At 48.6% G+C, this 14,742-nt stretch overlaps 1 protein-coding gene across 3 annotated transcripts; it reads right to left on the reverse strand.

The window, feature by feature from the left end:
- Positions 1-2,943: 2,943 nt before the first annotated feature.
- Positions 2,944-7,526, reverse strand: LOC125549434 (double-stranded RNA-binding protein 2). 3 transcript variants are annotated; one of them, XM_048712855.2, is made up of 5 exons: positions 7,244-7,526; positions 6,430-6,583; positions 6,022-6,269; positions 4,773-4,992; positions 2,944-4,445 (listed from the first exon to the last, which is right to left on the reverse strand). In XM_048712855.2, the coding sequence occupies exons 3-5, from the start codon at positions 6,265-6,267 to the stop codon at positions 3,196-3,198; spliced, it is 1,716 nt and encodes a 571-aa protein (XP_048568812.1). In that variant the 5' UTR covers positions 6,268-6,269; positions 6,430-6,583; positions 7,244-7,526; the 3' UTR covers positions 2,944-3,195. The 3 variants fall into 3 exon arrangements, with proteins under 3 accessions (XP_048568812.1, XP_048568808.1, XP_087370621.1); XM_048712851.2 differs by having other exon boundaries at positions 7,139-7,526; XM_087514495.1 differs by lacking the exon at positions 7,244-7,526 and adding an exon at positions 6,997-7,132.
- Between the last annotated feature and the right edge of the window lie 7,216 nt (positions 7,527-14,742).

Raw genomic sequence — 14,742 nt, forward strand, 5'->3', positions numbered from 1 at the left:
CGTTGACAGTGTATGCTTTTTTGCTTGTTGAGCCTTGTGTAGTTGTGTCGCCATCTGCTTTCATGGTCTGGACACTGAGGTTGGACCCTCTGTTGTCCAAACAGCAATTTGTTGTTCAGATGAGAACAATTATCAAGGAAGCATACTTGGCTTGGCTACTTCTGGTCACAGTATTTAGACGAGCCTATAAAAGCCACCAATTATCAATTGGTTGGCTACCGACTCAGTTTGCCAAGCACAGGCAGGTTTTGAGTTGCCTTGGGTGGTGGCCAATACCTTACTCTACCGACTTTAGGCCATGACTAAATTTTTGATGTAATATTTTGGCTTCGCCATTGACTATTTGGCAACACTGGTTCATTCTAGTCAGTCTTGGCTCATGGGCAAGCAAAAGCTTGACCAAAGTATTGGCTAGCGAAATGTTTGGTAGTGTTAACTTGCTCAAAACAAACATGCCCCGAATGTTCAGGTTCAAAAAAAAAACATGCCTCAAATGTTGTATGTTAACATTGGAACAATTTGTTTTCAAGCAATCGGCAAGACCTCTGCCCGGGCGACGCTGAAACTGCCGAGAAAACACGATTCTCGGCATTGCCAGCTAGGTATGGCAACACTGGGAGTGCCGACCAAAGCAGAAACCCAAACGACAGGAGGTGAAGGGGCACCTTGAGGGCATCTCCAGCTGCGCCCTTAGGAAGACCTTCCCAAGCGTTTTTTTTGCGCCGGCGCTGAAAAATCGGCTCAGTCGCGTCCTCAGTAGCCTGATTTTCGCCGGCCTGGGCCGAAAACAGCGTCGGCGGATTCAGGCTGAACCCGGCGCGCTGGGGAGTACCCGGGGGCGCCGGGCGAACTTTTTTGGCGCGAAAAAGCCGCGGGCCCGCCGCGTCAGCGACACGGCTCTCTTCTCGGCCCTTCGTCGTCTTCGTCGCCTCGTTTCCCGCGGCGAATCAATGCCAAAGCTGCCGCGCTGCCGCGCGGGTCAGCCTGCGCCATTGATGTCTCACGGGCGGCGCAGTGAAGGCCGGATGACGCGCGTCCCTCGACCTCCCTCGCCCGCCACGCGTACACACGGCGGGCACGCGTACGGGCGGCGCCTCGGTCTATATAAAACGCGCCCCAGCGAGCTCGGTGATCTCACGCTCTCTCGACGCCGTCGTTCCACCTCTCCTCTCTCTCGCCGTCTCCAGTTCATCACCCATGGCCGAGCGGTTCCCAGGCGACGGCGCGGCGGCGAACGGCTTCGGCCGCCGCCATCTTCACGAGGCCGAGTACCCGGTCCTGCCGGACATGCGGGTGCCGGGGGCGTGGAGGATCAGCGCCGGCGGCGTGCCGGTGCCCCCAGTACCCACTGACGTGGCGCGGCGCGCGGAGATCGCGCGCATCCGCTCGAACCTGCTGCGTGCGGCGAGGGAGGGGCCACGGTACGTCACCGACAGCCCGCTCTGGGAGCCCTACTTCCGCCGCCGACACGCCGAGCAGCTCGAGGCCACCAACGGCGTCGAGCCCTCCGGCAGGCTCAACGCCGTCGGCCGGCGTCGGTGGTGGGGCGTGCCCAGGCGCACGTTGGAGGCCGTCCTCGAGTACATCGAGGGCGGCAACACGCCACGCCTCGAGTACCCCGCCCCCCCTTCCTTCTCACGTCGCCGGGGAAGCTCCTGGACCCCGAGGCGCATGGAGACCGGGGGGTCCTCCTCGTCCGGCGGCTCGCCCTGCCTCCGCCCCGTCAAGCCGGAGCCCCAGGGCACGCCGGTCAGCGCACGCACCCGCAGCTCCGGCGTCCGCATCGGCGCCAACGCCTCCCCACCCACCGGCCGCTTCGTCCTCGTCGAGTCCAAGCCGGAGCCCGTCCTCCCCGCGGAGTACGAGGAGATAGCCCGGCGCGGCCTCTCCGACGAGGACGCCCTGCGGTGGGCGCGGGACGACTACCTCCGCGACGAGATGGTCCGGCAGCGCCGGGCCCTGGAGGAGATCGCCGCCCGCAAGCGTGGGCGCGAGGACGAGCACGGCGTCGTGGTCCTCGACAGCAGCGACGACGACGACGACGCCCCCGGACCGTCCAACCCGCCGCGCCAACCGGGGGAAGGATGCAGCAGGGACGGCGGAGGCGTAGGCGGGGGCGGCAACGGCGACGACGACGGCGGTGACTACACGCGGTTCTACAGCCTCCTCGGCATGTAGAACCGCGTGGGCGGGCAGCGAGGGTAGCCCGCGGTAGTTTTTTTTCTTTTTTTATAAAATATGTTTAAGTTTGAACGAACTCGCCGATGTTTGCGTTAAATTTGAGTCATGTTTGCGCCGTTTTTGATTTTTTTTGACTAATCGTGGGCGCCGCGACTGGGGGGCATCACGCCCCCAGTGCGTGGTTTAGCGCCGGTGCGCCCCCAAGGGGCGATTTTTTGCCCCTCCTAGGGGGCCAACGGCTGAAGATGCCCTGACAACGCCTCCAATAAGGGCAACATTGTCGCCGGCATTAACCGAAGTTGGTGTGACTTTTTCACCTGGAGTTCACCAAACCCCGCATTGGTGCGTCATGCCCAGCCAAATCCCGAGCCAAAATAGCCATGCGTTCCCACCAGCGACCACCGCCAGAGCCGAGATGCAAGTGGAGGAAACGGCAGCAGGATCACAGCAACACCTTCAACAAGGAGATTGTTGCATGCATCCAGCACTGCTGCAGCCTCCAGCCAGAACCGGAGTACGCCGCACTCCAGCCACCCTGGATCCGCAAGCTCACCGCAGCCCCACCACCAAGCACCCGACACCACAACCTCCCCGGAGCTGGAAGAACATGCAGGTAACGCCCCGACCACGCTCCAGCACTGCCACATAAATTTCAACTAACCATGCCTAAAGTGTTAAACAGCTTGAACAAAACAAACGGAAGCAGCCTCCCACTAGACTGCTCATTCTTATCTCAACTGAAACACAGATTCTTATCTCAACTGAAACACACAAGGGAACTTCCGTTTTGTATATTATCGTTCTCATCCATTTTTCTTGACAACAAAGCAGTATATATGAACTCCGAACAGGCCTGGTGGTCGTGAGCATGAACCCTCTCCAACTCTTTATAAAGTTCAATCTATCTAACTAAATACCAACGTGACAAAGAAGTAGCCAAAACTGATATACTGCCAAGTCCGAGCCCTAACTAAAGCTCGCTATTGTTCTCTCAACTTGCTGTTGGAGCATTGCTCACATATGGAGCTTATTGAGTTCTGAACTCGCCGTCGAAGCGTCGCCCACGTGTCTCGTGTTCCTGTGGGCTTCAGGGTCCTCCCTGGAGAGGATCTGAACAGCAGGCCGCGCTCGCGCTGCTGCTCCAGGGCTAGAGTTTACCGCTGCATTTGGCCTGGCTGAGCACACAGGGATAGAAGTTCGGACTGTCACAGGGGCCGCCAACCAAGGGGGCCGCTGCTGGTATAACAAACCTGATGAACTCATAGGAGCCGCAGCTCCATATCTCGCTGGAGCTTGCATGTCCATCGACCATAACTCTGGTGATGTCGCCCTGCTGAACGGAAGATTACTTCTGTGGGTAGGCTCGCCGTGCTGAACAGGACTAGGATAACCCTGTCGTTGGACAGGTCTTTGTACAACAGATGATCCAGCACGAGACAATGATGGCTTTGGTGGCTGTTCTGCTGGCTTCTTTGACTCTTTATCATCTTGATTTGGTTCCAACTTCTGTGACAGTGGATGTGCTGTGGAGCTTGACAGAGTCTGAGTAGCTTTATTCTCTTCCACGGAGGCAGCACTACTCTCTGTATACGCCTCTTTCCCACTTTCTGGCCATTGTTCAACCTGACTTGGACCGACATTTTCTGGAGTACTAGAGGAATCTAGAGCAGTGTATCCGGATAAAACTGCGGCATCAGGAAGCCCAACTGTCTCAGTATACCCTTGCCTTTCCCTGTTCATTGTGTGCACAGTAACTGGCAATGGACTTCTTGGTACATAGGTGGCAGGGTAAGGCGAGAAGTACCGAGGAAGGACAGGAGCAGTTTCAGGAAAACATGGAAGAAGAGCTAAAGCATCTTGGCTGGCTGGCACGGCAAACTGCCTTCTAGGTGGAGGAGGGTACACGGAGAGCATAGTTGGTGGCGGTTGAAACCTTGTGTTGCCCATAGCTTGAACCATCGGGAGATGGGGCTTCTGCTGTGTTGCTTGCACTTGGTTCCACATATGGTACATTGCTTGCTCTGGTGCAACATTTGGGTACATCTGATTTTGTAAGTGTGACCCGTAAAATGACACATATGGTTTAGGATAAGATCTCCGAGATTGTGGGCGGTTATTGCTTTGCTGTTTTTCCTTTTGATGTGATGCCTTGCCTTCATTTTTTCGGTTCAAGTTTTCAAGAGTGCGGGTAACTGTGACCTGTTCCTGCTCCTCGTCATGATCGGACGGAGAAGATGAAGATGCTGCCTCACCTACTAGAGGCACTGTTAGGAAAAAAATTGAATTGTCAGGAAACAAGCTGAGTGAAACCGACATGATAGTACAACAAAATTAATAGAGCAAACACTATGGAGTTAATACAACCAGATGCATCAACTAGCAGATATGCTACTCCCTCCGTTCCTATTTGTAGAGATTTCAGTATAGAGTACATACAGATGTATATAGACATATTTTAGAGTGTAGGTTCACTCATTTTGCTACGTATGTGCTCCATATTGAAATCTCTAAAAAGACTGTATTTAGGAACGGAGGGAGTACAATCATATAGTAAGAAACTGAAGGTGGTAAGAAGGCGAGAAAATACTCACGCTGCTTCAATTCAGACCAGGCCACCATAGCAGCATTTTTTTGGGCTTGTTTCTTGGTCTTGCCAGGATTGCCAGTGAAGATCCTTCCTGCTAACTCCACTGTACACGTGAATGTTGGTGTATGCCCTGGTCCAGATCTAATAGTAGTGTACATAGGCAGTTTTAAACCGGCCCGATGAGCAGTTTCTTGGAGCAGGTTCTTGTAGATCCCAGTTTCATCCTGTGGAGTGAAACATCATTAGCACCTCAGCTTTGAGGACATTCCTGAGGTTGTGTTGCCAAACATGAGCTCACCACAGTTGCAGTATAAACCAGAAAATTATAACGTAAACGTAACAAATTATGTACTAATAAGCACACTGACAAAAGAAGTATAAAGAAAACGTTCATATAACCTCTAGTCCAAATGCTGAATCTAGATGACATTAATGAACATGGACACACACACACACGTTTGAGATGTACTACAAGGGTGGAAAACTACATACCACATGACAACCTTAAATATCCCATCTACTTGGATTTGTTTTTACTGCAACAGCAGGCATGAAAATGGGACAACTGGCAAGTCAACATCAGATATCATAAAAGAACTGAACCTTCCCAACCAATACATCATAAATAATACTGTTTCGCTTTGACTTATTGCAGTGGGAATTATCAAGAACAGTGCATATTAAATATACACTGTCATGGAAGTATCTTAGGTAGATCCACAGGACAGATGAAATTTATTGTTTTTTGACTGAAGGAGAGGCTGACTTGCTGTATGGCTATACATGTACCAAGTGAATTAAAAAAATGTCCGTCATCATAATAACTAAAACGAATGGTACTACAATATTGCAGATGGAAAGGGCAAAAGCTGTGACAGCACATTAAGAATACTCCCTCCGTCCCAAAATAAGTGTCTCAACTTTAGTACAACTTTAGCACAAAGTTAAAATAAAGTTGAGACAGTTATTTTGGGACGGAGGGAGGAGTTTGTGCAATGAAGGAAAGAATTGAAGAGCATTTTTGCAGAAGGTTAAGATAAAGGATGATGGATAATAATGCCAGTCACTTGCATATTAAGTATTTGAAACGTAGCTACAGTTTCATTTGTCTTTGTCCACATTAAAATAAGCTGCAAAAATTTGGGCAATCAACAACAGGTGATCTTTGTTATTTCAGCTAAAGTGAAGGAAACGAGATTCCAATGTTAATGTGGCCAGAATAAGCAATATCTAGGGGCATCAACAAAACTGACCAGGACTTTTGCAGCAAGCGATGATGATGGCCCCCTCTTCGACAACTCATTGAGCGCTACCTCAGCTGCCGCATGCTCTGCCTGCCGCAAGGTGGGATAGAACCCTGGGCTCTCAAACGATTCCCCATTAAAAGTAACCGTGGCCTTAAACCGGGGCGCATGATCTGGCCCCTCGCGGATGCACGCGTAGGACGGCAAGTTGAAGCAGCTCCTCTGCGCAAGCTCCTGGAGCTGGTTCTTGAACATGCCTGCATCCACCTCAAGGATCAAAGATGGACCCACTAAACTACATCACCACTGGAGCCAGGCTCAAGGGGTGACAAAAATCATCATAGCAACCCCCAAAACAATATGAAAATTTGGAGAAAACATTGAACAGCGGTGACAGCGGCGTGAAGAAATGCATACCTTCGAAACGGAAGTATCAATCAAGCAGTGTATGAAGCTATGTTCAAAGTTGAGAAGAGCTGCTTCTGGCCTTAACCCTTGCTTTGATGCCCTCTTGTTGCAGCAGATAAGAAGAGGCCTCAGATTATTAATAGCCAGTGCTGTACTCCCAGTCCTGTAGAGGAACAAATAAGTCCCGGATCGAATGGAAGCAATAAACCTAATGCTGGCGTTCGTTTGCAGAGGCAACCATACGAACAATGAGTAAGACTAGTGGAAGCAATAAACTGCAGTCCTGAGAGGATTCATTGGTACTTTTATGAGGATTCACTGGTACTAGAGCAGAGCAGGGGAGGCAATGAAGCGCAAGGACAACAATAGCAGCTGATTCCCAATTAAAAAAAACAAGAGCAGCTGATTCAGCTTGCCTTGTCCAATTAATGCACTGCCACAGTAAATCTAAGAAAGATATCGCACCCAATGAGTAGTAAAACAAATCCAGAAACCTCTGATTAACTGACACACGTAGGGAAAAGAAAGAGAACGCATGGAATGATATGAAACAAACATTCGGGACTGGCTAATAACCTAATCGCATCCAACTGGAGAGGCGCCGGAGCCAAGAAAGAAACCCCGCCCCGCCGCGCCGGCGAGATCGACCGAACCACATCGGCGGGAACCCGACCCCAGATCGAACCAAGCCCCAGGAACAAGAGGTGAGCAGACCAACCTGCGACGAGAGACCGCCGACTCTCTTTTCACCTTGAATCCTCGACCCCTCTCCCTTCCAACCGCGTCACGAAGCGAAAGGGAAAAAGGCAGCGAAGAGACGAACCACCGACAGCCGCGACAAAAATCTCTCCTTTCTGTTAGCCGCTGCCTCCGCGTGATCGCTTGGTTTGGCCGCGACTGCGAGGGTGGGCTCAGCTACGCCATTAGGCTAGGGCGGCGGCGCTGCAGCGGCGGGCGGCGGCCATCAGCAGCGAGATTGGGAAGGGAGGTGTGTTGCTTTCCGGCGCTTTTCGTCTGCATCCTACTCCTTTTCTCGGGTTTCTTTCTTTTTTTTTCCTTGGGAGAACGACGAGACTCCTCCGAGCCCGTGTGTCATGTGCACGCAACGGCGATCATTATTGCCGGCCACGAGGAAAACAGCGGTTAACGTCGCTTGGTTAAGGCATGGTGGAGTGGCTGATTAAGGCATGCTTGGTTGGCCATTAATATTGCTCCACTTTCATTGAAATGTTTACGAATAAAATAAAAAGATCTTGAGTATTACTCCCTCCGTTCCAAATTACTCGTCATAGAAATGGATGTATCTAGAACTAAAATACATCTAGATACATCCATATTTGCGACAAGTAATTCGGAACGGAGAAAGTATTTGAAATATCGAAGAATTGTGCGGAGGGTCCGGACCATTGAGCATCTCGAAAAAGCTCAAATTCAATTACATAAGTCGAATTGAAAGTTTATCTCGTAATAGATGCTTTTTTTTGACGTGAAGAGGCGTCAAACCAAAAGGTGGTGATCCGAAATAATTCACACGCGGAAAGGAATATGTGGGACTTTGATAAGGATTTCTACACACTATATTTCATAACAGGTCCGTATCTCCACGGGTGCAACCGAAGCACCTGCATAGGGCCCCTAATTTGTTTTAGGTAGTATACTAGCACCACCACCACAGTATGGTTAGGCATTCATTAAGTGATTTACCAATGAGAAAAATACTAGCCAATCCCTTCCAATTAAATTGCTGGAAATGAACTGTTGTACGCCTCCTATGCTCCCTCGATTCTTCGCAGTTTGCTTCCAATTCCCCAAGAAGAAAGTAGTTGATGGCAATTAACTGCAGGTTTGCCCGGCTGCGACGTATAAAAATTACGTGTCTTTCTACTCATTTTCAGTTAAATCGGCCCCTTCATAAAATCTGAACGGTTGAAGTCCTGTTTCATTGCTTGGTCCATGATTGTGGCACAGAGCAGTTGGAGCCCCAAGTTTCGCCGCTTCATGGTTTGCATCCGCTTAAACTTGCCGTGATTTAGTTTGCAAAGCATGGCAATTTCGTACCATTTTTTTCTCACGAACTAAACTTGTCATCCTAGATGAACAAAATATGTCATGAAAAATATTTGATTTGCCCTGCCTAAAAATCTAATATTCTCTGAATATTCATGCCCTATTTTAAGTGGCTTAAAAATGGGGCCTAAATTATAATTTTGCACCGGGGCCCTAATTTTGGCGGTACAACCCTGTTTCATAACAACTTTTGTACCATTAAAGAGCATTCGCCTCTAATGAGAGCTTTGGAGTTAATGGCAATAGAGATTAGATGACTAACTTTATTTCGAGCATGTTTTCAGTTTACACATCTATGGAAATGAAATGAAACATATTGTTGGTCAGGACCCCCAAGCTAAAAGGACAAAAGAAGACGACTCGCCAAATTTGCATCGTTTTTTTCTTCGTATTTTGAGTCGTAGCTATTCCGCACTCTTAAGGGGGGTACACTATGAATCAAGTGTGGGAATTAATGAACTTTTATAGCCAAATACACCGACACCCCCCATGTGATAAAGAGCCCCAAAATCTTCACTTGTTTTGCCTCTGCTTTGACTATCAGCACCAAGTCAGAGTATCCGACTTATGTCGGACTATCCGACATGTTGAATTGTCCGACATGGTGTCCGCCCTAGGGTTCGACTTTGTCCAGTGCTATGGGTCAGTCGTACATTGGCCCAGAACGTCCCACTTAAGTCACATTGTTCGACTTTTCTATACATGATGCATAACATGTACTCCCTCTGTTCCCAAATATTTGTCTTTCTAGCGATTTCAACAAATGACTACATACGAAGCAAAATGAGTGAATCTACACTTTAAAATATGTCTACATACATCCGTATGTTGTAACCATTTGAAATGTCTAGAAAGACAAATATTTGGGAGCGGATGGAGTAGATATTTTGGGATACTATATAAAAGCACCCTTCTTCTCCAAAGGAGGGTGATGACTCCATTCCTCTTTTCCTCTATTATATCAAAGCTTCGACCTCCGGTTCCTTCCTTTGTATCTGATCAATCGACTCCATATTTTAGAGAGACAAAGAGCAACACCCCGATCTACCATCCCATCCAAGAAAAACTCGAGTTCGTTGATTCCCCATGAGATCCTATCAAATCTTTGTTACTCTTGGATTTGTGGGGAACATTAGATGATTGGTGTCTCTCTCGTGTGCTTCCAAGTCGTGTGGTAGTGCTTAAGGCTCATTTACGAGGGTTTGGAGCCCGCCCCAAGAGCTACCCCTAGTGGAAGGGAACCTAAGCATTTTGTTGCCCGAGGTTCCTCGAGAAGAAGGTGAGACATTCATTGTCGTGGGAGAATTTGTTGATCCCTCCTCTCCAACGGAGATTAGCACACTCTCAAGTGTGTGAACTTAGGATTAGTAACGGAGACTCTCGGCATGTACCATCAACTTGGTGGAGAGGTTTGTAATGGACAATCATTTAATTTGTACACATAAACTTCAACAATGTATAAGATCCTGTATTTTATCAGGAGTGTTGCCACATTGAACGAGTGATCAACACAAGCATGTTGTAGCTTTTTAAAATGTATAGAACAAAGAAAAAATGAATGCAATATACAACCACAAATTTTATTTCTGCACAAAAAAACACCAAGGTAGTTTTGCTGAAAACAACGTTATACATTGTTAGTTCCATTCAATTCATGCAAATCGGGATCCAAAACATGAGAAAAAGTGTTTGGAAAAGTAGATACGTTAGAGACGTATCATTGTCGAAGTCTCCAATGTCATCGGCAAGTTTATGCTTTATTTCTTCAACAACTTGAGCAGGAACTTCATCCCCTTCTCCTTCATCTCTTTCATCTTCTCCATCCTCAACATTTTCGAAAACATCATCTTTCTCCTCTCCATCCTCAACATTTTCAGAAGCATCATGTTCCTCCTCTTCATCCTCAACATTAGCAACAATATGATGTGGCTTCTAGAGTTGCTTCATCTCCATCACAAAAAAATTCTGGAACATCATATGTACCTCTCGGGCCGATAGGCACAACCTATTGGAAATATGCCCTAGAGGCAATAATATTTATGTTATTATATTTCCATGTTCATAGTTAAGAGTTTATATTTCATGCTATAACTGCTATGATCCTGGAATATGCGATTTAGTGGAAAACTCATATGCACGTGTGAAATGATAAACGGTTGACAATAGGTTCTAGTCTCGCCTTTAAGACTGGCTCAAGTGTTATTCATGATCACGTTTTTCGGATCTTAGGATATCGTTAAGTGTAACGATAGTCCTAAAACAACATTGAGGGTATGGCGTTAGAAGAACAATCATATTGAATCGACCCAATACTTGTCTGTTATACTTTGTGATTATATCGTCTAAAATCATCTGTTATAACACGGAGTGTTAGCATGTGTTTTAGTTCCTTAGACCATGAGAGTGTCTCGGTCACTTCCTACCGGACGGTGGGTTTTGGGGTTGCTCCAACGTCATGTGTAACAAGGTAATCATAACTACAACTTTCTGGAGTTTGACAAGTGACCAGATAACTCGAGAGTGGGATTTGCTCCTCCGACGATGGGGAGATATTATTAGGGGCCTCTCGGTGTAACGACATCCATCATCGTTTGGCCAGACACTAGTGACTACGTCACGGGGATGCCGGAACACGTCAACGAGAAAGAAGAACAAAAACAATAACAGGAGCAACAATATAGTGATCATGGTGATGACTCAGGATGGTACCGATGCACACCAGGTTTTGTAAAGTATCGTGAAGCAAAGGAAACATCACATGATAACCAAAGGTTCACTCGAATATCATTCATGTAATCATAGGGACTGATATGGATGTCCACGATCCCGCTATCGGTCATTGAACGAAGGGGTTTCGTTCATGTCTATGATTTACCGAACCTATAGGGTCACAAGTTGTAGGATCGAAAGTATGTCTAGAAGGGGGGTGATTAGACTACTTGACCAAATAAAACCTAACCTTTTCCCAATTTTAGTTGTAGGCAGATTTTAGCAATTATGACAAGTCAAGCAACACCCTACACATGCAATTCTAAGAGTATAACAGCGGGAAGTAAGACATTGCACATGTAAGTAAAGGGAAGGGTTTGGAGAAGGCAAATGCAATGGGGACACGAAGATTTTTGGCTTGGTTCCGATAGGTGGTGCTATCGTACGTCCACGTTCATGGAGATTTCAACCCACGAAGGGTAATGGTTGCGCGAGTCCACGGAGGGCTCCACCCACGAAGGGTCCATGAAGAAGCAACCTTGTCTATCCCACCATGGTCATCGTCCACGAAGGACTTGCCTCACTCGGGTAGATCTTCATGAAGTAGGCGATTGTTGGGGAACGCAGTATTTCAAAAAATTTCCTATGATCACGCAAGATCTATCTAGGAGATGCATAACAACGAGAGGGGAGAGTGTGTCTACGTACCCTCGTAGATCGAAAGCGGAAGCGTTAAGTAACGCCGTTGATGTAGTTGAACGTCTTCGCGATCCAACCGATCAAGTACCGAACGCACGGCACCTCCGCGATCTGCACACGTTCATCTCGGTGACGTCCCTCGAACTCTAGATCCAGCTGAGGCCAAGGGAGAGTTTCGTCAGCACGACGGCGTGCTGACGGTGCTGATGAAGTTACCGACGCAGGGCTTCACCTAAGCACTAGACAATATGACCGAGGTGGAAATCTGTGGAGGGGGGCACCACACACGGCTAAAAAATCAACTTGTGTGTCTATGGGGTGCCCCCTCCCCCGTATATAAATGAAGGGAGGAGGGGGCCGGCCGGCCTCAAGGGGCGCGCCCAAGGGGGGGATCCTACTCCTACTAGGAGTAGGTTCCCCCCTTTCCTAGCCCAACAAGGAGGGGAAGGAAGGAGGAAGGGGAGAGAAGGAAGGAGGGGGGCGCCGCCCCCACCCCTTGTCCAATTCGGACTGGGGGGCGCGCGCCACCTCCTGGCCGTCCCTCTCTCCTCTAAGGCCCATGGTGGCCCATTGCTACCTCTTGAGCACTGCGTTGGTTTTCCCTTGAAGAGGAAAGGGTGATGCAGCAAAGTAGCGTAAGTATTTCCCTCAGTTTTTGAGAACCGAGGTATCAATCCAGTAGGAGGCCACACATGAGTCCCTCGTGTTGGAAATATGCCCTAGAGGCAATAATAAATTAGTTATTATTATTATTATATTTCCTTGTTCATGATAATTGTTTATTATCCATGCTATAATTGTATTGATAGGAAACTCAGATACATGTGTGGATACATAGACAACACCATGTCCCTAGTAAGCCTCTAGTTGACTAGCTCGTTGATCAATAGATGGTTACGGTTTCCTGGCCATGGACATTGGATGTCATTGATAACGGGATCACATCATTAGAAGAATGATGTGATGGACAAGACCCAATCCTAAGCCTAGCACAAGATCATGTAGTTCGTATGCTAAAGCTTTTCTAATGTCAAGTATCATTTCCTTAGACCATGAGATTGTGCAACTCCCGGATACCGTAGGAGTGCTTTGGGTGTGCCAAACGTCACAACGTAACTGGGTGGCTATAAAGGTACACTACAGGTATCTCCGAAAGTGTCTGTTGGGTTGGCACGAATCGAGACTGGGATTTGTCACTCCGTGTAAACGGAGAGGTATCTCTGGGCCCACTCGGTAGGACATCATCATAATGTGCACAATGTGATCAAGGAGTTGATCACGGGATGATGTGTTATGAAATGAGTAAAGAGACTTGCCGGTAACGAGATTGAACAAGGTATCGGGATACCGACGATCGAATCTCGGGCAAGTATCGTACCGCTAGACAAAGGGAATTGTATACGGGATTGATTAAGTCCTTGACATCGTGGTTCATCCGATGAGATCATCGTGGAACATGTGGGAGCCAACATGGGTATCCAGATCCCGCTGTTGGTTATTGACCGGAGAGTCATCTCGGTCATGTCTGCATGTCTCCCGAACCCGTAGGGTCTACACACTTAAGGTTCGGTGACGCTAGGGTTATAAAGATATTAGTATGCGGTAACCCAAAAGTTGTTTGGAGTCCCGGATGAGATCCCGGACGTCACGAGGAGTTCCGGAATGGTCCGGAGGTAAAGATTTATATATGGGAAGTCTTGTTTTGGTCGCCGGAAAAGTTTCGCGCATTATCGGTATTGTACCGGGAGTGCCGAAAGGGGTCCGGGGGTCCACCAAGGGGGTCCACCTGCCCCGGGGGGCCACATGGGCTGTAGGGGTGTGCGCCTTGGCCTATATGGGCCAAGGGCACCAGCCCCAAGAGGCCCATGCACCAAGAGATGAGGGAAAGGAAGAGTCCTAAAAGGGGAAGGCACCTCCTAGGTGCCTTGGGGAGGAGGGACTCCTCCCTTGGCCGCACCCTTCCTTGGAGGAAGGGCCAAGGCTGAGCCCCCCCTCTCCCTTGGCCCTATATATAGTGGGGGAAGGGAGGGCAGCAACACCTAAGCCCTGGCGCCTCCCTCTCCCTCCCATGACACATCTCCCTCCTCCTGCAGCGCTTGGCGAAGCCCTGTTGGAATCCCGCTACTTCCACCACCACGCCGTCGTGCTGCTGGATCTCCATCAACCTCTCCTCCCCCCCTTGCTAGATCAAGAAGGAGGAGACGTCGCTGCTCCGTACGTGTGTTGAACGCGGAGGTGCCGTCCGTTCGGCGCTAGGATCATCGGTGATTTGGATCACGACGAGTACGACTCCATCAACCCCGTTCTCTTGAACGCTTCCGCGCGCGATCTACAAGGGTATGTAGATCCTCTCCTCCCTCATTGCTAGATGACTCCATAGATAGATCTTGGTGACACGTAGGAAAATTTTGAATTTATGCTACGTTCCCCAACAGTGGCATCATGAGCTAGGTCTATGCGTAGTTTCTATGCACGAGTAGAACACAAAGTAGTTGTGGGCGTTGGTATTGTTCAATATGCTTACCGTTACTAGTCCAATCTTGATTCGGTGGCATTGTGGGATGAAGCGGCCCGGACCAACCTTACACGTACGCTTACGTGAGACCGGTTCCACCGACTGACATGCACTAGTTGCATAAGGTGGCTGGCGGGTGTCTGTCTCTCCCACTTTAGTCGGATCGGATTCGATGAAAAGGGTCCTTATGAAGGGTAAATAGCAATTGGCATATCATGTTGTGGTCTTTGCGTAGGTAAGAAACGTTCTTGCTAGAAACCCATAACAGCCACGTAAAACATGCAAACAACAATTAGAGGACGTCTAACTTGTTTTTGCAGGGTATGCTATGT

This window comes from Triticum urartu, chromosome 1A (assembly GCF_056163025.1).
Source record: "Triticum urartu cultivar PI428250 chromosome 1A, HENAU_Tu73, whole genome shotgun sequence".
Classification (NCBI taxonomy): Eukaryota; Viridiplantae; Streptophyta; class Magnoliopsida; order Poales; family Poaceae; genus Triticum; species Triticum urartu.

Bases quoted from the DNA above. Each gene is read 5' to 3' on its own strand.
- LOC125549434 (XM_048712855.2), bottom strand. From the start codon at position 6,267: ATGTTCAAGAACCAGCTCCAGGAGCTTGCGCAGAGGAGCTGCTTCAAC. The intron at 4,993-6,021 runs GTCAGTTTTGTT...TTCACTCCACAG, and splicing joins CGCTTGCTGCAAAAGTCCTG to GATGAAACTGGGATCTACAA. The intron at 4,446-4,772 runs GTGAGTATTTTC...TTTTCCTAACAG, and splicing joins CTGGTCTGAATTGAAGCAGC to TGCCTCTAGTAGGTGAGGCA.